Source organism: Somniosus microcephalus, chromosome 3 (genome assembly GCF_052327205.1).
Source record: "Somniosus microcephalus isolate GS21.2 chromosome 3, FLI_Smic_1.0, whole genome shotgun sequence".
Classification (NCBI taxonomy): domain Eukaryota; kingdom Metazoa; phylum Chordata; class Chondrichthyes; order Squaliformes; family Somniosidae; genus Somniosus; species Somniosus microcephalus.
The window spans coordinates 288,877,058-288,899,044 of record NC_140989.1 but is presented as its reverse complement, the minus strand read 5'-3'; the positions used below and the strand labels follow the sequence as shown (position 1 = coordinate 288,899,044).

Sequence of the window (21,987 nt, the reverse complement as noted above, 5' to 3'; positions counted from 1 at the left end):
TTAAAAAGCTTCTACAAATCACTGGACTCATGAGTAAATTGTCAGTGTAGGTAACACTGACATTGTAGCACTCCGCCCTCGCTGCAATCAATAAACTCAATACAGACCAGTGTTCAAACCTTGGACCTTCTCAGTCAGCACGGTCCAGTGCCACACCAGTTACCCACCAAGTCACCGGGGAAGTTCAATCTTATTGTGGTTCTTATGTTCTATTTATATTGATAATGCTCCACTGACAGCAATTGAGTGACAACATGAGACCAATATTTTGTTATAATTAAAAAGCAGTGGACTTTGCATCTCCGATGACATCCAGGACTCGGCTCAGTAAAGAGCTGCCATTGGAGGCAGCAGAAAACATGACCTCCATCTTATTGGCCCTCCAATGGACTCAGCAGCACACAAAGAGGGGAAAGCAGCACTCAAGAGTTTGCAGGTCCCCATATCAGCCCTGCTGTCCTGGTGCTGTATCAGCAATATAATAATGGAGATGGATTGAATAAAAGGGACCTTTTACTAACCAAAGGTGTATTCCCATTAAGAGGCCTCTGGTGTACATGAGGTTTGTCAAAACACATTTGTAAGATAAAAATCCAACCAATCTAACACCAGATTTCGTAAGGTTTGCTTTTTCTAACTATAGCACCTTGTACAAATAGCCACTCTTTGTGTTTGAGCAGTGAGGGGTGCAAGGCTATTTGACTATGGGAGCATTGCAGCCGAGCCTAATCCAGCCCTCACCAGAAATCCACACGTGGATTTTCCCAGCAGATGGGTGGGGGAGGGAGGGTCACTAGATAATAATTTGGAGCTGGAATCTTGGTTAATATTTCCTGTCCATGGCCTGGGGAGGGGGGAGAGGGGATGTGGCCAATTGTAGCACTCGTGCAGCTCAGCAGTGGTTCATTTATCAACTGGGCCATCAAAGGAAGCTTGGAAATGATGCTTAAAAAAAACACTTGAATACAATTCTCACAGTTTAAGCTGGTTTTCTTAATTCCATGATGTGTTGCTGACTTGGAACACACTGCAGACTGTGCATTATCCGGTGTATAACATAAAAACCTGTCGGCCAGTTTCGAAAAAAGGTTAAAGGTGAAGTTGTGGGGGATGGGGGGGGGGGGAGGGGAGTTGGAATGTCACTACAGACTCACTTGCTTTCAAAAGAACACAAAAATAGCAGAGCTTAGCACAGAATGGAAAAGCACAAATACAACAGGACAGAAGCAGGAAGAAGCCAGTCATGTTGCTGCCATTGAGGCTTCTTGCTGGAGACAGGCTCCAGTGTGGACATGCTAGTGCAGTGTTTAACCAAACACCACGTACCACTGCTGCTGGACACACCACTGCCTGAACTGGGTCCTGGAGAAGATACCACTGTCCTGTAGGTAGGAGGTGGAGGGGGAGGGGGCGTGGTCTTTTGCCCCATAGCGAGCTCTTTCAGGGAGGAGGACGACTCGCTCTTTTCGCTCTTGACCAAAGCCTGCTCAGAACATTTTTTCTCACTCCCATCTTGGTCGAGAGGCACAGAAATACTTGGAGGGGCATCGGCGGATTGCAGGCCGCTCTGAACTTCCTCTGGCTGCGGGGCAGAGACGGGCCTCTTTTCACTCAGAGCCACTGGTGAAACCTCGTCTCTGGCAGGTCGATCAGAGAAATCGATCCATTTGTTCTTCGACAGGACGACTCCGGATCTGGGAGATACAACTGGGCCAAAAATATCATCCAAGTCACTGATAGACAACAGTTTGTCAGGCTGGGGCTCTGCTTCACCCTGGCCACTCCCTACAGTCCCATGGGCTGAATTCGGTAAAGGTTGTTGCTGTGTTGCTGCATCAAGGTCTGACTTGGTGCCTTTCAGACTAGTGTGGTCTTAAGTTCAAAATTCGAGAGTAAAAGAAAAGCAGGAATCAAAAGAACAAAAGATTAAACACAAAAGTAAAACTCAAGAACATACATTCAGTGTTAAAAGACTGAAAAATTCAATATTAACAAAGAGGCAGATTTTTTTTTTTTTAAAGTGAAGGAAAAGGATTCCCCTCCCACTCCTCTTCTGGAAACACTGACCCTTGCTGGCTGCCCTCTGGTACGTTGCCCAAGTGGCCATTCTTCATGTCTGAGCCAAGACCATGAGTGTCAGCAGGCTATTCCACCATGGAATGCATGTCCTCACCTGACAGTCACACATGCACTTTCCAGCAGGGGGCACTAGATACTTTAGTGGAACCCTGGCAGATTTTTTGCTCCTCCCTAAGGGGTGCAGATTCCTTTGTAGCATCCCCCGCTGCTCTGACTGAGACCAGTTAACACAGCACATCTAGGACTGAACCCGAGACTGTGCGGGGGTGCACAGCTCAATTCTACTCTCAGCAGTATATTTATCGACTGAGCACACTGGGGGAAACTTCAAAATACATTTTTTTGAAAGTTTGAAGCAAAGGATTTAAGATGTAGCATAGAAACCACGTAGTATTACAGAATTTGGAAAATAGTTTGTGAAAGTGTGATCTGAGAGATGCATAAAAAAGGCTGAAAATAAAAACTAGAAAGATCCAGTCATTTATAATTAGAACATTATTTCTCCATTTTGTTTGCATGTTATTTTATGGCTATTCATAGAGTTACATCGAGTATACAGCACAGAAACAGTCCATTCAACCCAACTTTTCGATGCCGGCATTTATGCTTCACATGAGCCTATTCCACTGAAGTGGCTGTACAATAGGTAAATGACAGGCTGGCCATATTATTACAAGGTGTTTACAAAGCCCTACCTGAACCCTCTGCTGAAGGTGATCCTGTGCGAGGTGGTGTGGCTGGGATATTTTTCGGAGGAAGCGGAGGAGGGGCTGGGAGGGGCAATCACAAGAAGCAAGATGTGAAATCAAAGTGAAACCATTTGTTGCGTTTTATACCATTTGAAGATAATTAAAAGCATACAATCGATATATTTAAAAAAAACAATTTTCACATTCGGAAAATCAGTAACACATCAGAAATAAGGTAAAGAAAGAATGTGCAATCATGTAGCATATTTCAACAATTTTGAAGTCATCACTGTTGTTTTGTGGACAAACACATCAGCTAATTTTGCACAAAGCAATCAAGTGAATAACCAGTTAATTTTTTTTAGTGGTCTTGATCTCAGAACACCAAGAGAACTCCCTGCTCTCTTCGATAAAGTGGTGAGGGGACTTTCGCATCCTCCTGAACAAGCAGATGGGGCCTCAGTTTAATGTCTCATCCACAAGATGCCACCATCTTAACAATGCAGCAATCTCAGAATCACACTGAAGAATCAGCCTAGATTATGTGTTCAAGTCCAGGAGTGGGGTTTGAACCCACAACCTTCTGACTCACTGAGCTGAGACTGACACTTAAAGCTAGATTTCACTTGCTAAAAAGGGTAAATGAAAACAGAGAAATAAAATTTAATTTAAAAATGCACCTCCTCTGGTACTGTAGTTGGAAAATGCACTTCCCAGCGTGTAACTGAGTCCTACAGACCAGGCAAGCACCAGATTAATTCCCTGAAGCGCTGGCAACTATCATCCACTGACTCTATATGAGGACACGGTGCTCCAAATTCTGGGGTCTGAGGCCACAGGGGGAGTGGACGGGAGAGAGACCAGAGGCCTCTTCCAAGCTCAGGGCTAGTAGCATCTGTCACTTATGTTTCTTTCTCCTATACACTCACTCATTCATTGAATGACATACAGGCATACACTGTACTGCAGTAGCATAACACATAGATCCCGAGATCCCGCCCTGTAGCCTTTGGGAAATGCTTAGTTCCCAGGTGCTATGGTGAGGAAAGGGAGGCAGAGACCCATTACATTAGGCTTCCTCTCTTACATTGGCCTGGGATTTCCTGGACTTTTTCAGTCAAGAGGCCCTGGGCATGTTCTTATATCAGGTACAGTAATTAGGAAGGCAAATGGAATGTTGGCCTTTATTGCAAGGGGGATGGAGTATAAAAGTAGGAAATATGAGGATTTGAGTCTTACTCCAATTATATAGGGCCTTGGTGAGACCACACCTGGAGTACTGTGTACAATTTTGGTCTCCTTACCTAAGGAAGGATATACTTGCCATAGAGGAAGTGCAACGAAGGTTCACGAGATTGATTCTTGGGATGGCAGGACTGTCGTATACTGTCATATGAGAAGAGATTGAGTAAACTAGGCCTGTATTCTCTTGAATTCAGAAGAATGAGAGGGAATCTTATTGAAGCATACAAAATTATTACAGGGCTTGATAGGGTGGATGCTGGGGGAATGTTTCCTTTGGCTGGGGAGTCTAGAACCAGGGGCCACAGCCTCAGGATAAAGGACATTCAGGACTGAGATGAGAAGAAATTTCTTCACACAGAGGGTGGTGAATCTTTGGAATTCTCTACCCCAGAGGGCTGTGGAGGCTCAATCATTGGGTACAGTATATTCAAAACAGAAGTCGATAGATTTCTGACTAGTAAAGGCAGCAAAGAATATGGCGATAGTGCCAGTGAATAGAGTTGAGGCAGAAGATCAGCCATAATCTCATTGAATGGCGGAGCAGGCTCGCAGGGCTGAATGGCCTACTCCTGCTCCTATTTCTTTCTTCTTATGTTCTTTCTACAACTATAGAGGGTGTTGGTGAGACCACACCTGGAGTACTCTTTAAGGAGGGATATACTTGCATTGGAGGCAGTTCAGTGAAGGTTCCTGAGATGAGGGGGTTGTCTTATGAAGAAAGGTTGAGCAGGTTGGGCCTGTACTCATTGGAGTTTAGAAGAATGAGAGGTGATCTTATTGAAACATAAGATTCTGAGGGAGCTTGATAAGGTAGATGCAGAGAGGATGTTTGCCCTCGTGGGGGAATCTAGAACTCGGGGGCATAGTTTCAGAATAAGGGGTGGCCCATTTAAAATGAAGATGAGGAGGAATTTCTTCTCTCAGAGGGTCGTGAATCTTTGGAATTCTCTACCCTAGAGAGCTGTGGAGGCTGGGTCGTTAAATACATTTAAGATGGAGATAGACAGATTTTTGAACTGTAGAGAAGTCAAGGGTTATGGGGAGTGGGCAGGAAAGTGGAGTTGAGGCCAAGATCAGATCAGCCATGATCTTAGGCTCAAGGGGCCAAATGGCCTACTCCTGCTCCTATTTCTTATGTTATGTAGGAGCAGGGCAGCCGTGAAAATGAAGTGTATGGGGACATTCTGGCCTTTCTGCTTCACTCTCCTCTCTGAAATGTAAGAGCATCCATTTTTAAGGGCGTCCGAGGAGCTGCCAATACGCCTTGTGTCTGATTTGAGCGGGCCAGGTAGCAAGGCAAGGGAGGCCAGAACCTTTCTATTTCAGCCTCCACACCAATCTTCAGGCTGTTGTGCTGCAAGACAGAGAAGTTGGCTGCCAGTCCCACAGTTGCAGGCTTGAGAGGCCTGCAGCTATACCTGCGTTCCCGTTCCATTTCCTGGTGCAAGGCCCTTCCAGGAGGTGGGTCTGCTCCAGTGGTGTGACCTAACAATGCTAATGAGCTAGCCCATCAAAGTCAGGTGCCCTGAGGCCTGGGCAAGCATTGGGTGCAATGCATCTGTCGAGCACCCAGGCAAAGGAATTTATGGAATATTGGGGCCACAATACCTTGTCATGTAAACTCTGTTTCAACGGCCATTATTCTACCATATATCTTCTCATTCTATGGTGGCCATCAGAAGGAGACCACAGAGACCAACGTCCATCTGTCTCCAGCACCTCACAGCATCCTGTATCACTCACTCCTACAGTGGCAAGCACCAGCACAAATACATGTACCCTGGGAGTGTGAGTCATAGAGTCATAGAGTTATACAGCACAGAAAGAGGCCCTTCGGCCCATCGTGTCCACACCGGCCATCAAGCCCTGTCTATTCTAATCCCATTTTCCAGCACGTGGTCCGTAGCCTTGTATGCTATGGCGTCTTAATGTGTGTGGTGTTAGATCCGTGGTTCAATGGATAAATAATCACACAGATGCTGTACATTAACAAATAACAGGTCTTTACTGGAGGAGGGTAATCTCTAGACTGGGGGTACAGAGGCATGCGCAAAGCTTATATACTGGTGTGGTCACTGCCGGTACTACAGTATACAGGAGCTGTAAAAGTAGTTCTGACTTAAAGGCACATACACTACAATTCCTCCCCTTTTAGATTAATAATACCCCCTAATATTCAAATAACAATTAACATTTTTACATGTACATTAAACAACAGAAGTCCATTTATAGATTCAGTCTTTGAGGCGGCTTCCTGACCCTTTCGGGATAGCGCCTTTCCAGAGGTTCTTGTTCTTGGTGCAGAGGCGATTCTGACCCCTTTTCATCGGGTAGTTCATCGGGTTCCACTGCTACTGGGTCTGAAGTAGATGCTACCAGTATGTCGGGTTCATCCCCAGGTACTCGAGACATGGGGTTGACGCGTTCCTGTGACGCTAAGATCTGATCGACGTGGCGTCTCACAATGTTCTCCCCGACATCCACTGTGTACATTAATGGCCCCTGCCTTGTACATATCGTTCCGGGTTGCCACTTCTCTGTTCGATAGTCACGGGCCAAGACTGGTTGCCCTACATTGAAGCTCCTTGTCGGCTTCTCATTGATGTGCTGGAATTGTTTGTCCTCAACATTTCGTCGCACATTTGGTCTGAGCAAGTCCAGACGAGATCTCAACCTTCGGTTAAATAACATCATGGCCGGGGTCTGGTTGGTAACTGCATGTGTCGCGTTTCGGTAGGCTAATAAGAAATTGTCCATCTTATGCTGTAGTGGAATTTCATCGTCGCACATGGCCTTTATCGCCTTCTTAAAGGTTTGTACGAACCTCTCAGCCAATCCATTTGTGGCTGGATGATACGGGGCGGATGTGTAATGCCTTACCCCATTCCTTTTCATGAATTTTTGGAACTCGTCGGACACAAACTGTGGTCCATTATCAGAGCAAATCTGCTCTGGCAAACCGTTTCTGGCAAATATGGTCCGTAGGACTGCAATCGTTTTCTCTGTAGTGGTTGAAGACATTTTTATCACCTCAGGCCATTTTGAATGAGCATCCACTGCTATTAAGAACATTGAGTCCATGAATGGACCAGCGAAATCAATATGCACCCGTTGCCATGGAGAGGAGGGCCACTCCCATGGGTGTAGAGGGGCATGTGGTGGTGCATTTTGGACCTTCTGGCATCCTAGGCAGCTCTTAGTTAGGTCTTCGATTTGTTGATCGATTCCCAGCCAGCACACATAAGCCCTAGCAAGGCTTTTCATTTTCACTCCCCCCAGATGACCTTCATGTAGCTCATTTAGCACTCTCTCCCTTAACTTGGGTGGAATCACCACTCTGGATCCACACATCACTGTCCCCTGGCATACTGACAGCTGTTCTCTTCTGGATGAGAATGCTGGCAACAGTGAGTCGCCATGTGTTGGCCATCCCCTCACCGTCAAATCATATACCCGTGACAGCGTCGGATCATTGCGGGTCTCCTTCTCTATATCCGCGTTTGTTACTGGCAATCGTTCAATTATCGACAAATAAAATATCTCGATAGGGTCCACTGCTGGTGCTTCCTCCACAGTAGGCAGTGGCAGGCGCGATAGCCCATCAGCGTTCCCATGCTGTTTCGTACCTTTATATTCTATTTCATATTGATTCGCCCCTAGAAACAGGGACCATCTTTGTAACCGCTGTGCAGTCATCACTGGAACGCCCTTTTTAGGATTAAAGATGGAGACAAGTGGTTGGTGGTCAGTCAGCAAGGTGAACTTCTGCCCATGCAGATAGTGGTTGAATTTTTTTACTCCCCATACTAGGCTGAGGGCCTCCCTGTCAATCTGGGCGTAGTTGCGCTCGGCTGAGGTTAGCGACCGAGACGCAAAGGCTCCTGGCCTCTCCAACCCGTCTGGGAATTTGTGCGACAGCACCGCTCCAATACCATAGGGTGATGCATCACATGCCAAACGAATTGGTAGTGCTGGGTTGAAATGGGCCAACACCTCTTTTGATGTGATCAATTCTTTACACTTCTGGAAAGCTCGTCTACGTTCGTCATCCCACTTCCATGGTACCCCTGTTTGCAGTAGGGTGTTCAGCGGGTGTAATACCGTAGACAAATTTGGTAAGAACTTGTGGTAATAGTTTACCAGCCCGAGGAACGACCTCAGTTGTGACACATTTTCCGGTGCTAGAGCCTTGGCTACTGCCTCAATCTTGTCAGGGGACTTATGTAACCCCTCTTCATCGATGACATGGCCACAATACGAGATCTGTTTCTGGAAAAACTCGCACTTGTGGCGATTAGCTCGTAGCCCATACTCCTTTAATCTGGTGAGCACCTTCTCCAAGTTGGCGAGGTGATCACCGTCATTTTTGCCCGTGACCAAGATGTCGTCCAAATAACACTGGGTCCCTGGAATCCCTTGCAGGACCTGATCCATCACCCTTTGCCAGATAGCCGGAGCCGAGGCTACTCCAAACACCAGCCGGTTGTATTGATAGAGACCTTTATGAGTGTTGATCGTAAGGTAATGTTTCGAAGCTTCTTCTACCTCCATTTGCAAGTACACCTGGGCTAGATCAATTTTGGTGAAGCGTTTACCTCCAGATTGCGAGGCGAAAATATCCTCAATTCGTGGAAGCGGATATTGCACCGTGTGAAGGACTGGGTTCACAGATGCGGACCTTCTTTGGTTCCCCAGGCGTATTACTCAATGACCTCTTCATTACAGGAACGATGGGTGAAGCCCACTCACTCCAGTCCACTTTGGACAGTACTCCTGAACATTCCAACCCTTCTAGCTATGCTTCAACCGCTGGTCTGATCGCATAAGGCACTGGTCTGGCCTTCAGAAACTTTGGGCTTGCATTTTCCTCTATTTTAATCATTGCTGTTATTCCTTTTAGTGTTCCTAGTCCCTCCTGGAACACTTCTTTTGCATCAGCTAGCATTTTTGACAGTCGTCCAGGTGTGACGTCGTCATCCTTTTTGGCCTCAACCTTCAGTGCCTGTATGGAATGCCAATCTAATTGTATCTTCCGGATCCATTCACGTCCTAGCAGTGGTGGTCCTCCATTTGGCAATACATATATATCCATTTTAGGTATTTCCTGGCCTTTATATGTCACTTTCACCCTTATTTTTCCTTTGGGGTAGACTTTTTGCCCTGTATACGTCTTCAAGACAATCTCTGTAGCTTTCAAGGGTATGTGTGAAAATAGCCGCTTGTAGTCTCTTTGATTTATGACTGTTAGAGCTGATCCTGTGTCCAATTCCATTTCCACTTGGACTCCGTCTATCTCGAGTGTAACCCAGATAGTCTGGTGATCCTCCATTTCGGTTACCTTATGTAGTTTCAGACAACCCAGCTCCTTGCTTCCGGAGTCTGTGTCATTTTTCTGTTCGTCTGAACCACTGTCCATCACCTGGTGTACCTTTTTGTACTTCTCCTGTGGAGATTTCTTACTGTTGGTTTTCTTCCCAGACCTGCAGACTCTTGCTATGTGTCCTGCTTTCCCACACTGTCTGCACACTTGGTCCTTGAACCAAAAATCTTTCTGGTCATGTGTTGTTCTGCTGCAGCGATAGCACTTCCCTGTTCCATAGGACATTTCATTGGTGCCATATTCTTGCGGTTTCCGTTGTATCTCTGCAGCACCCCTTGCGGCTGCTTCGTGTGATACAGCCATACTGAAAGTAAGGTCCTTTTCTGATAGAAGCCGTTTCTGGGTTCCTTCACTTTGTAGCCCACACACAAACTTGTCCCTTAACGTGTCTGCTAGTCCCGCTCCAAACTGGCAGTGTTTCGATAGCTTGCACAGTTCCGTTAGGTACTCAGCATTGCTTTCGTCTTTGTGTTGGTTCCTTTTATGGAACTTAAATCGTTCTGCTATCAGCAGCGGTGTGGGGTTTAAGTGGTCCTGTAGGATTTCTACTATGCTTTCAAAATTCTTGTTTACCGGCTTCTCTGGGGTTATTAGATTTTGCAGTAACCCATAAGTTTTTGCACCCATGGAATTTAACAGAACCAGTGCTTTATTAGCATCTGGCACTTCATTCGCCCTGCAGTACACCTCAATACGTTCCACATATGTCGCCCAATCTTCGACTTCATTGTCGAACGTAGAGATACTGCCACTCTTCGGCATCCTTGGGTGTGCGTTAACTATCACCAATGGCGCCTCCCGCGCTTCCCCTTCTTCTCCGCTGGCACAAAATGGCGTCTCCCGCGCTTTCCTTCCTTCCCGCGCTCGCCCTTCTTCTCCGCTGCGGCTTCTCAAAATGGCGTCTCCCGCGCTCTTCCTTCTTCTCCGCGGCTCAATGGCATCTCCCGCGCTCTCCCTGCTTCTCCGCGGCTCAGTGGCATCTCCCGCGCTCTCCCTGCTTCTCCGCGGCTCAATGGCATCTCCCCTTTCTTCGCCCCGCGGACCCTGCTCAGCCCGTGAGCCCTGGCTGTGCTCTGCGTGTTCTTCTTTTGATATTTTTCGATGCCGCTCAGTCTAGAACCCGGCTGTTTCTTACCCTCTCTCCGGTTTGTTTTATTTTCCTCGACGCCGCTCGGTGTTCAACCCCCGGCTGCGCCCTGCGCTCTTCACCCTCTGTCTTACCCCGTCGACGCTGCTCGGCTCTCTCTCCGCCGTCGGTCGGCTCCAGCCGCCGCTGCTCGGGAAGGGTCTGCGCTGGACCTGTCGTCGGTCTCTTACTGCTCGTTGTGGCTGGGGAACCAAGCCCGGCTCTCCACAGCCTCCCCTGCGAAATTGGATCTCTGCCTGACTGCTGGGCGGTTGCTCGTGGTCGACGCCTGTGTTCCTGGCCTCGACTATTTTTTTGTTTTTTTGTTTTTCTTTTTATGTTGCAGGTAGATTCGAATCGACACTCGTCGCCACTGTTAGATCCGTGGTTCAATGGATAAATAATCACACGGATGCTGTACATTAACAAATAACAGGTCTTTACTGGAGGAGGGTAATCTCTAGACTGGGGGTACAGAGGCATGCGCAAAGTACTGCCGGTACTACAGTATACAGGAGCTGTAAAAGTAGTTCTGACTTAAAGGCACATACACTACATGTGGGGGTTGGGGGAGGGTGTTCCTTTAGTGAATTGCAGAAGGGAGCACTGGACGAATGGCAAAGCACCAGTGAGTGGGAGGAAGTGGAGTTGGCAGTGGAGGAGCAGAAAGCTACTGGTCGATCAACCATTTGAGTTCAGGAATTTTGGCCTCGCAGGGCTTTCCTACAAACAGTTTTGTATATCTGACGTTTCAGACTGTCATTTGAGAGTATGCCAAACACGCTGCAAAGTCTGGGGTCCACGAGCTGAATCTATGCAATTACTCTTGGCCACGTAAGAGAAAGGCATTACAACGACATTCATTATTTGGTCAAACCAAAGAACTGAGAAGCGAGTGACCATTGCAGGGCCATCTGCAGAGATCCTCCAATGACAGATTTGTAAGCCTAGAAGTAGTTTCTCTAATGTATGCTATGACTGAGGCTATAGCAGATTGCAATGGTGGGAATGGTATATTGGCCTTCTTTATTGGGCTCATGTGCATTTGGCAGAAGAGGCACTTAAGCACTGTTGATTAGGGCCTGCCATAAAATTCTTGTCTTATGTCTAAAATAGCATTGAAGAGTTTCCAGTAAAGTCACACACTTTCCCCCGCCCAGATATGGCCAACTCAAATCCAATGTCCTATTCTGGAAAACACCAGATTCGGTATATCCACCCAGTGGATTCAGATAGTGAATTAGAGGAGGGCGTACCAGGTGATGCACAGAGCTGTGCAGCAGACAGTGGCAGACGGGAAGAAGGAACAAGTTGTTCAAAGGCCAACTCATCCTATCCCTCACCTGTTGAGCCCAGAGATTTGGATTTCATGGGTTCTACTTTAACAAAAATGATACATGTTAATCAAAGAATCATGGATACTGTCTCAGACAAGCTGCAACAACTGATGGCTTGCGTGAAGGAAACCACTGCTGATACATTTTCTTCCAGTTTCTAGATGCTTGGAGATCACATAGCGAGAATCCACAATCAAGGCATCATTGATTTAATCAGTGCCATCAGTGTGCTGTCACATTGACCTGATGAGGCAGTGTCTAGTAGCAGGCAATGTGGTTGGAGATAGCTGAGATGAGATGCTATCTCTCACCAGAACAATACATCTGCACCTTCATATCAACCCAATCCACTGACTGTATATGCAGCTGAAAGTGTGCAAGATCAGGCAGCTCCAAAAGGACCAGATGTGGCACATAGAGCACCTGGACCAACCTGTGACTCAGTTAAAGGAGGTAGAAGACCAACTTATTCCCTAAAGACTCCCACAGAGACAGAGGACCAAGGCATCTCACTGGCATCTGCCATGAAGAATGCACTGTTGTCAAATGGAAGCACCATCGTGATAAACAGTAGGCAGATACACACATCACCCTTAGAGAATAATATATTTTTGCACTAAAATTCAATTCTGTCTGAAGCACATTCTTGCTATGACATTGGCTAATGTCTCAGCAGGTGAATGAAGTGAGATCCTTGGTACTTTATTTTCAGCTAAAGGAAATATAGTGACACATGGACAGAGGCCTGTTGATACAATGGGTAGATGCAGGGCTCAGGAGAAGGTCTCATCAATGACAGCCGAGCAGCCTGCAAAGGCATTTTGGCAGTAGAAACTTCTGGTTCCTCCTACTTCATCATTTGCCAGCAACAATTGATTGTTGTGCTGCTTTAGGTGCTTCAGGGTTACACTAGTTAGAAGAGCAAAGATGTGTAGCATGCAGCAGACCCTGACGATTCTGGAGATTTTGACTATATTGTAGGATGCCCTCTGATCTAGCAAGGTATCTGAAACGCTGATTCATGTTGCCTTAGGTATGTTCAACAATGATTCTGGTAGCTGCATGCACCTCATTGTATCTGTGTTTGGGTTAAGAGGATGTCCTTGGTTCCTGAAGAGCCAACCCAACACCCTTCTTTGTGGGTCAAATAATGGGAACATGATAGATTGTCTTAAGATGACTGTTGCATGAGAAATTGGCATCTATCTGACAATCCTGTGCTGATGGTCACAGAAGGAATGAACATTGATGGAGTGGTACACTGTACGGCTCATGAAAGCACAGCTGTTGGGTGCAGGAGGCTGTTAGGTCACTTGGGTGCCATCAATGATCTGCTATATTTTGGGGAATCTTGGAAATATTAGAGGCCCTTTCATGTTATTGTCAGTTCTCCATGAGGAAAGTGGGTAATTGCTTGCTCTGTCACCTTCTTGATACATCTGTACAGTACAGATCTGTACACAAAAGATCATTGTCTTTTGGATGAGAAGTTAAACCGAGGCCCAGTTAAACCGAGGCCCCATCTGCCCTCTCAGGTTTAACATAACATGGCACTATTTTGAAAAAGCGCAGGGGTGTTCTCCTCGATGTCCTGGCCAACATTTATCCCTCAACCAACATCACTAAAACATATTGGCCGGGAAATTGGTCCCATTTGCACCGGCTGTTAAGGCCGGTTTGGAAGAAAAAGATGGCGGCCACCTCGCTTCCGCCCACTTCCAGCACGGAATGCGGTGGCCATCATTTTGGGCCGGTCAGCAGCACTGCCATTGCCTGCGCTTGCTCCACATATTTAAACGAGCCAGATTGTGATGTCAATTGGTGTGCAAAACTGAATTGATGCATGATCTTGTATTTTGGCCGCTGCCGCTCCTTTTAACGCCCTCTCTAGAGCACGCATGGCAGAATGTGCGTGCAGCAGTACAACGGACCCCTTACAAGTGCTTCTGAAAGGGACGTACGCAACTTTCAGGTAAGTCAAAATGGCACCCGAGACGGTCCAGCGCTAGCGCGCTCTCCCTGCTTCGGGCGGCCCGCTCTCGCCGCTCGCTCCCGCAACTGGAGTGAGGTGTTCGGCGAGTCGGGCGGAGGCAGCGCAGTGCATCGGGACGCAGCAGCAGCCACGTCGACCCGCTAGGGCACGTCGGCCGGCTGCTCCTCAGCGGGAAGGCAGCCCTGGGAGGAGGGGAGCCGAGCATGGCGGCCAGAGGCCAGACCAGAAGTGGGAGAAGCAGGCCCGGGCCGTCGGGCCGTGGAGCTGGCGACGGTGAGGTGGAGGCCGCGGCGACCGGAGGATGTGTTCGGCGAGTCGGGCGGAGGCATCGCAGCGCATCGGGACGCAGCAGCAGCCACGACGACTCGCAGTCCGACTGGGAGGAGGGGAGCCAGGAATGGTGGCCAGAGGGTGAGCGGGAGAAGCAGGCCACCACACATGGAGCCGAGCCGGCAACAGTGAGGAGGAGGCCGCGGTGACGAGGAGGACGGAGCGGCTGAGGGACATCGTGCTCCCACTGCCACTGGATGCCAAAGAATTAACTTTCTGAACACGGCGCTGTAAAAATAGCTGACGTGTCCCTACGGGGAGTAAGCATTCCATTGTACTTGTACTTGTACTGGTTACATATGGCAAATAAAATTGAATTGAATTGAATTGAATAGATGTTTGCTTTTGTACTATTATCTTTACATTCTATTGGGGTAGTGGCTAGGTGTAATACATTTAAAAAGTTGTTAAAGTGTGAAGGGAGTGCAGGGAGTGCTGCTGGGCATTTAGCAAGCTTTGGCTCTTAAAGGAAGGCCTCTGAGAACACCACTTGCTCCCAGTCCTGGGGGCTCTAGTTGCAGTCCCGCTTGGGTTGCAGCATGACATGGAGATGGAGCAGAGGCAGCAAAGGGGACAAGCTGCTCGCAGAGGGAGGAAGAGGAGGAAGAGGAAAAAGCAGAAGAGGAAAAAGCAGAAGGAAGGAGGCAACCCAGACAGCCCCTTTCTGGCCGGGATAGAATCATCTGCCTGTGGTACCAGTGAACACAACCCCAATTCCCCTTTCAGCATTTGTCCCACACCTTTCCTTCCCTCTGTTACTGACCATCACAGGGTCCTCTTGGCCACAATGCTGAAATAACACCCACCACAAAGCAAACTTTACAATCCAACATTATCTATACATGCATCCAATATTACATTTAAAAATCAACTAATATTACATTTAAAAATCAACTAATCACCCTTGTGCATTCCCTTAGTGAGTGTCTTGTGTGTGCCTTTGCCTATCCTTGTGTTCTTACACAGTGCTACCCCAGTGGCTGCAGCATGGCTGGTGGAAGGCTGTTGACTTTCAGTGGGGGACACTGCAAATGACCTTGCAGGATGACCTCGAGGGGCTGGTTGCTGGGAGCATGAAATCGAGTGATGGTGCTTCTTCTTTTTCTTCTTCTTCTTCTTCTTCTTCTTCACTCTCCTCTCCCTCTTCTTTTTGACCCACTGGCTGGGCAGGCTGGATTTCTTGGGTGTCTGAAATGAGGACGGCACAAGGGCAGAGTTGTGGTGAGGGGAGTGCGGTAAAGCAAGAGGTGCATGCTTACACCATGTGCAGCTTGTAAATCAGAAGATATTGTGGGATGAGGGGGAAGTGGGATGTGAGAAGGAGGATATTGTATGAGGATACCAGTACCTTGTATTCTTTCAGCCCCGCCGCTGGCCAAGGGCTCAGCCATGCCCCTGACAAGAATGGCCAGCACCGTCTCTTCCAAGTGGGTGAGGTGAAGCTAGGAATGTGAGATGTGCCTCGTGTTTGGTAGAGATTGTTGGTAGACGAGTGATGGGTTGGGGGGGGGGGCATCGTGCATTGAGCAGTGTGTGAGGCTAGTGGTGCAGTTGGTAGGTGACAGCTTTTGAAGATGCATTCACTGACCTTGACCACTGGTCTGGCGTCATGAAACTTCTTTGGGCACTGGAGCCAGGTCCTGGGGGTGAAACTGCTGGCAGTGACCACCTCGGCAGTCTGGTCCCACATCCTTCTTTCTGGAGGGCCTCCTGGCCGCCTGTGGGTAGAGGACCTCTCTTGCAGGGTTGACCCTCCTGCACAAAGCTCGAGTGCTGCGTCCGAGATCCTGGGTGCCCTATCCCTGGTCTGTTGAGCCATTTGGGTTTGCGCCGAAGCACTTTTACCATTTTTCATCAGCAGAAGGCAGCTCACCTTTAAGAGGTGCAGACTGCCTTTAAGAGGAGAAAGCTAGCTTTAAGTAAAGCTAGCCTCACTCGAGCAATGTGAACTTCGGCCCCCTGCTGAGAGCACAGCCTGTCAGCAGCGCATTCAGCGCTAGGCTGTGGGCTACAATCATTATAATTAGCAGGCAGCATTAATCTGACTTGCTGCCTGCGCTCCTTGAACGGGTGCGGGCATATCACAGAAATCACAGAAACCCCACAGTGCAGATAGAGGCCATTTCGGCCCATCGAGCCTGCACCGACACATATCCCACCCGATCCCTGTAACCCCTACACCAACACATATCCCACCCTATCCCCATAACCCCACGTATTTAATCCCCCTAACACTAAGGGTCAATTTATCATAGCCAATCAACCTAACCCGCACATCTTTGGACTGTGGGAGGAAACCGGAGCACCCGGAGGAAACCCACGCAAACACGGGGAGAATGTGCAAACTCCACACAGACAGTCGCCCGAGGCCGGATTCGAACCCGGATCCCTGGCACTGTGAGGCAACAGTGCTAACCACTATGCCACTGTGCTCGCATTGCGGTTTTGTGCCCATTTTTTCAGGCTATCCAATTTCTAGGCCATTATCTAGTCATTATCTCATTGCTGTTTGTAGGACTTTGCTGAGTGCAAATTGGCTGCCTTGCTTCCTAAATTACAACAGTGACTACATTTCAAAAAAGTAATTGATTGGCTGTAAAGCTCTTTGGGATGCCCTGAGGTTGTTAAAGGTGCTATATAAATGCAAGTCTTTTTATCTTTTTACAGATTGACTGGCATTGCTAATGTCCCTATGGCATGAAAGTTAAGTGCTGTGGTAACCTCTGGAGCCACTGGCAACGCTGTCCCTATGGAGAGTTTGGCTAGAGGTGAGGTTCCAGCGTGTGGCACAACTTTGTCATCGCTGCTCTTGTGGACCGTAGGCTATGAAGAAAGAGTTCCTCAGAAAAATTCAAGTAAATACACCTCTGCTAGGAATTTGCTCCTGCAGTTATTTGAATAAAGTACCAGTGAATGCTGGCCTGGCATCATCATTGATCGTGGTCACCGTCTTCCAACTCTGAATTCTGAGCTTAAATCGATCCTACAGTCAAAAAGGCTCTATAAAACTAACTGCTGCTAAGGACCAGTCCCTAAAGGACATGAGGATACAGCAAAAACCCAACAAGCACAGCAGCAAGACTGGAAATGTCATTATGGTGGAGTGTTTGGATCAGGCATTCTTTTGTTTAGTCAGAGATACATTGCTGAACCACCCTGACTGTAATGGAATACAAAGTTACACTGTCCCCAGTGGACAAATGTTTGACATCTAATCACATAATAATTGGACATAAAGGATTAAATCACTCATCTGTTCAAACATCACAGGCATATTGTGCATGCTCTTCATTGCACCATCTCGATAAATTATGTGTTCATAGCTCTCATGCTCCCTTACCACAACCTGTGTCAATCGGAGTTCCTTGTATCTAACAACAATTAGACTGCAGTGGGTCTCACAAGAATAGCTCAATCACAAAACGTGCTCTGAATATATAACTACAGTAAAAAAGTGAAGGTATATTGTAATTGCAAATAACATGCTTCAGAGTTCAGATAAATGATACGATGACTCATCTTACAGTTGGTGTCTATTACTCACCAGTAAAATGCACACTTCTGTTAATAATTTTTAATTACATATTCAGTTGAAATGTTTGTTCTCTGGACTCTAATGATCTTGTGGCAGAATTAATGTGGTTGCTGTGAACTTACTTCCAGTAGGAAATGGCCGTGTCGGCAAAGATGACTGTCTTTTGGAATCACTGGCTTGGAATGGCCCCCAGATCTCAGGCTGATCAATGACAGCTTTAAGACATGGACAAAGTCAGCCAAAAAAATTAACACAAGGCATAAATACACTGCATAAACAATACATTTTATAAACACTAGATTATATAAACACTACATTGCGTCAGATGTTCGTTGCCACAAAATTCCTTGAGTTGTGATCCCAGCAGTTAAGCCAGGATTATGCCAGGCAGTGCCTTGCTGGAGTTGGCTGGGCCAGTGGGAGGACTACTTGGACACAGCTTGGTCACCCACCTGCCCATGTCTGCTGGAATGTCCGGTGCCTGCCCACCCATGTGGAGGGGACTGCCCAAGCTCTCCCCAACCATGGCCATTATATCTCTTCGGCGCCCTGAGCAAAGGAACCAATGACCAACATTTTGAAATAAATCTTGGGGGTCGGCGGAAGTCTGACCAGGGGGGGCCAACATATGCCCTAGTGGAGGTTGGTAACACCTCCATTCACTTGGTGTACTAGCTGCCACACAGACGCTCATTCTCCAACCCCCTCATTGGAATTCTGATCTTGCGCTCTTGGGATCGCACAATTCCCACCTGAACACCTGGAATTGCAGGCTGTGTATTTAATAAACTGCACCATTTTCTGTGAATGAACCCAATTTGACATGACAGAAAGAAACCAGTAAGGTGAAAACATCAGGTAAAAGTGCTTCTCTTTAGTCACATCCACATCCTAGCACTGCATGTCACTTCACAGCAATGCTCCATGTTACAGAGTATCAGACATTAAACTTTATCTTCAGTAGTTTGCCTGTTATTTACTTGGGAAGCTGCACCTTCCTTACTCAAAGCTGTTCTTTCATGATTGCAATGGAACACTTTTACTCTCTTTTTTCCTTGCACCCTCAGCAGAGATCAGTGCAGATTTATCTGTCAGTGCTGAGCCAAAGGACCTCAACAGTATTTGTCAAGCCAAGAACGACAGACATTAACCAGATGTGTGCCATGATATAGTTAAAGCTGCACTGTCTCCTTGAAAATGTGATTGGCAATCTTGGAGTAAGAAGAGCTGTGCATTAAAAAGATGTGACAGGCAATAATGTTCTTTACATCATCACATTATGTATTTGTACATGCAGACATAGTCACTGTTGGTTCAAGCATGTGTGTGAAGTACCTTCTGATTTTATGCCTTCGAAAGCTGACTCCAGTGGTGGGCCAAAGAGTGGGATCAGAGACGCTGTATCCTCTGGCCCCTTCTTACTACTGGGAGGGAAGTGAGAAGAGAAAAAGAAATGAGAAAGAAATAAGAAAGAAATAGTTAGAGAAGGAGATAAAGAAAGATAAGTACAGCCGAGAATCACTACATCTTGCTGAGCCTAAATCAATGTTGCTCATTAATCTTTTGTTGAGGACCACAATCCCAGGCAGTGTCCTGCTCAAGTGCTACTCGGAGGAATATTCAGACATTCACCAAGGAATGATGGGTCTCGGATCTGTGTTCATAGTTTCACGTTGTGAGCTCATGAGTTAAGCCAATGTGCCACATTGGGCAGTTGCCAAGTGGAGGCCAGACATCTCCCCATAGGAAGGAAGAAAAATAAACTACAGGAGGAATAATTCCATTAAAACCCTGAAAGCTTTAGTTTTAATGGAGCCCTTTCACCTGTTACTTGGATAAGCTTGGCTGCTTCTAGCATTCTGTGGCTTTCTCAAATTGGAAATGAAGAGGTGGAACAGCACTAAATCTCAGCTCTGGCAACATATCATAACCATGAATAGAGACATAGGGAAACAAAGAGCAGCAGGTCCAACAGCCATAGGTGAAGGGAAGGTGGGGCAAGAGCCCCAGGCAAGATTATGAGTACTGTACTACTAGGCTACAGTAGGCAAAATACTAAAGGTAACAAACTTCAAAATAAATTGGGCTTCTCAGATCATTCTGCAATTACTGTGTTAAAGACATTATTCAGAACAGGAAGTTGGACTGATCATTTTCATATTCATTTTAGCTTGTATTGTAATTTGTATAAAAGTACATGATACTTTCGACACATCATTTCTGAATTATAAACAAACATTTTACTGGCTATTAATTTAGTCACAAAAACATTTCCCAAATCAATTTTTTCATGTTTGCATTGGCTGTATAATGTGAATAGTAATGGGCAGACGTGAAACATTAAGAGCCTTTAGCTGTGAATTAAAAGCAATGAGATTGAAAATTACAACAAAGAAATGGACTTGAAGAGCAATAGTGGAGTAATTCACTCATGTCTAACACTATTTAACTTGAGTAGTTCTTAAAATCAGTTCCTGCAATGTGCAATATGCTTGGTCATTTACAGGTCCACCATAAGTTGATAGTTAAGAGCAAGCTAAGTTGTGTTGAGCATGGAGCAGCATCACAATAGGCAAAATGACATGGCTTTACCAGTGGGATAGGGCTTCTGATGAAAAGTTGTGGCCTGGTGGTCACTGTACTTACTTGTTTTGTACGTCAAAGGTTCAACAAATAAGATCATTTCTGAGTTTGATCGGATTGATCCAAAGTAGATAACTCTCTTCTTCAATTTTGAAGTGTCTGAGACACAAATGAAGACAGACTAACCAGACTCCTAGAGAGTGGACACCCAATCTAAAACTTCCCCGAAAGCACCAGGATATAGCTTGTATACCCTGCACTAAACCTGCCAGGGATTAAGGCTATGATGGCAGGGTTGGGATTATAAACTCGATGGGGCGATACATGTCACATGGCTTTGGTGTTATTCCTTGCTCATCACCACCTCCCCCCACCCCACCCCCACTTCCCGCCACAACCGGCAAATGGATAAAAATATTTTAGAAGATGCAAAAGAATATTTAATCTATTTAAAATGATGAGAAAAAGTTTATTGTATTCAATGCAAAAGGTTTTTCTTTCTGCTCAGCAGGATTTTATGGAGAGAAGATGTATCAGGTTCTGTTACCAGCGTGTGATCCTCCCCTCTAGATCTATGCTTCATCCTGGCAACGTTTAACACTCAGGCAGAAATCTACTCCCATGTTTTAGTGCTTCCTGGACATTAGTGCTTAATACCCAGTGGAACAAATGGTTAGTTATACCTACCCGACCACTTCTGACGTGGGTGTTGACCGTCTGGGGCGAGCTATTTCTTCGCCTGCACAAAAAAACCCCACAATTTATTTTCCCCTTGCAAAGACGTTACAGTAATAAAATTTTAATATTAAAATATGATTTTACAACTTTCTCAAATTAATTATTCAAATGTCTTGGATGCAACGCATTGACTAATTAAATATTCATCGTACTGTGTAATATGAAAAGAAGCCAATATAATACAGAATTCTGCAAAACAGTAGACTGGGGTTACATAAAAAGCAGACTTTTATGCAACAGTAATGGCTCTACCAGCACTGAATACATCAGGAAAATCAAAGTGTGTTATCTGATAGGCTATCCTTCTCTCACCTCTAGCCTCCAACCTCTCGCTCCCTTTGTGACCTTTGTTTGTTTCTAGTTTATTGCTGATACCAGCGGAATCACTGCTTCCCTAGACATTCCTTTCTTGTTCGTCCTAAGCTGCCAATATGCCATCCTACATGCTGCTCCTCCTCTCTGCATTCCAAAGTGTTGAAATCAGGAGTGTTGATTTCACAACTCTTAACTTATTCTTCCCAGGACCACTATACCTCCCTCAGCATTTCCTTCCTCTTTAATTACTACAAGTTTTTAAAACCACCGCTAGCTATCTCCTCACCAGTACCCAGCATCCGCAGCATTGTTCTACACTGTGGCCCTTCTCCTTTGCTTATTATAATAATAATAAATACTTACAGGATAAGTTCCTTTTGATAATTGCCTGGAAAGAAATAGAAAAGATATTGACTTATGGAGGACTTTTTTTTATAAAAGGAAAGACAGACTCTGCCTGATGCCATTTGGTGCCAGTTGGTCTTGTGCCCATTATCAGAGCTGAAATGGAGAAGTTGTTGGCAGGATAGATTCTTGGGAGATCATCTGCGCTCTGACAAGAGGAATTAGATTTTTGGATTGGGGGTGAGACGCTCTCTTGCTTCTAAAAAGTGCTTTCTCTCCTTTCCTGGGTTTT

General features: G+C 46.3%; 1 protein-coding gene across 10 annotated transcripts in view; it reads right to left on the bottom strand.

Annotated features, from left to right (window-relative positions):
• The window catches only part of sgip1a (SH3GL interacting endocytic adaptor 1a), a 286,659-nt gene that overhangs the window by 71,587 nt on the left and 193,085 nt on the right, over nucleotides 1-21,987 (bottom strand). For 7 of the 10 annotated variants that reach the window (XR_015077669.1, XM_085982717.1, XM_085982720.1 and 4 more), the window contains 6 exons: nucleotides 21,714-21,738; nucleotides 20,985-21,036; nucleotides 19,050-19,138; nucleotides 17,837-17,929; nucleotides 2,775-2,849; nucleotides 1,327-1,872 (listed from right to left, as the gene is read on the bottom strand). Coding sequence is in view for 9 of the 10 variants with exons in the window: in XM_085982717.1 (XP_085838843.1) it covers nucleotides 1,327-1,872; nucleotides 2,775-2,849; nucleotides 17,837-17,929; nucleotides 19,050-19,138; nucleotides 20,985-21,036; nucleotides 21,714-21,738 (880 nt within the window). In the remaining variant the exon portion in view is untranslated. The remainder of the gene's footprint in view (nucleotides 1-1,326; nucleotides 1,873-2,774; nucleotides 2,850-17,836; nucleotides 17,930-19,049; nucleotides 19,139-20,984; nucleotides 21,037-21,713; nucleotides 21,739-21,987) is intronic. The other 3 variants (XM_085982718.1, XM_085982724.1, XM_085982725.1) reach the window with 1 other exon arrangement.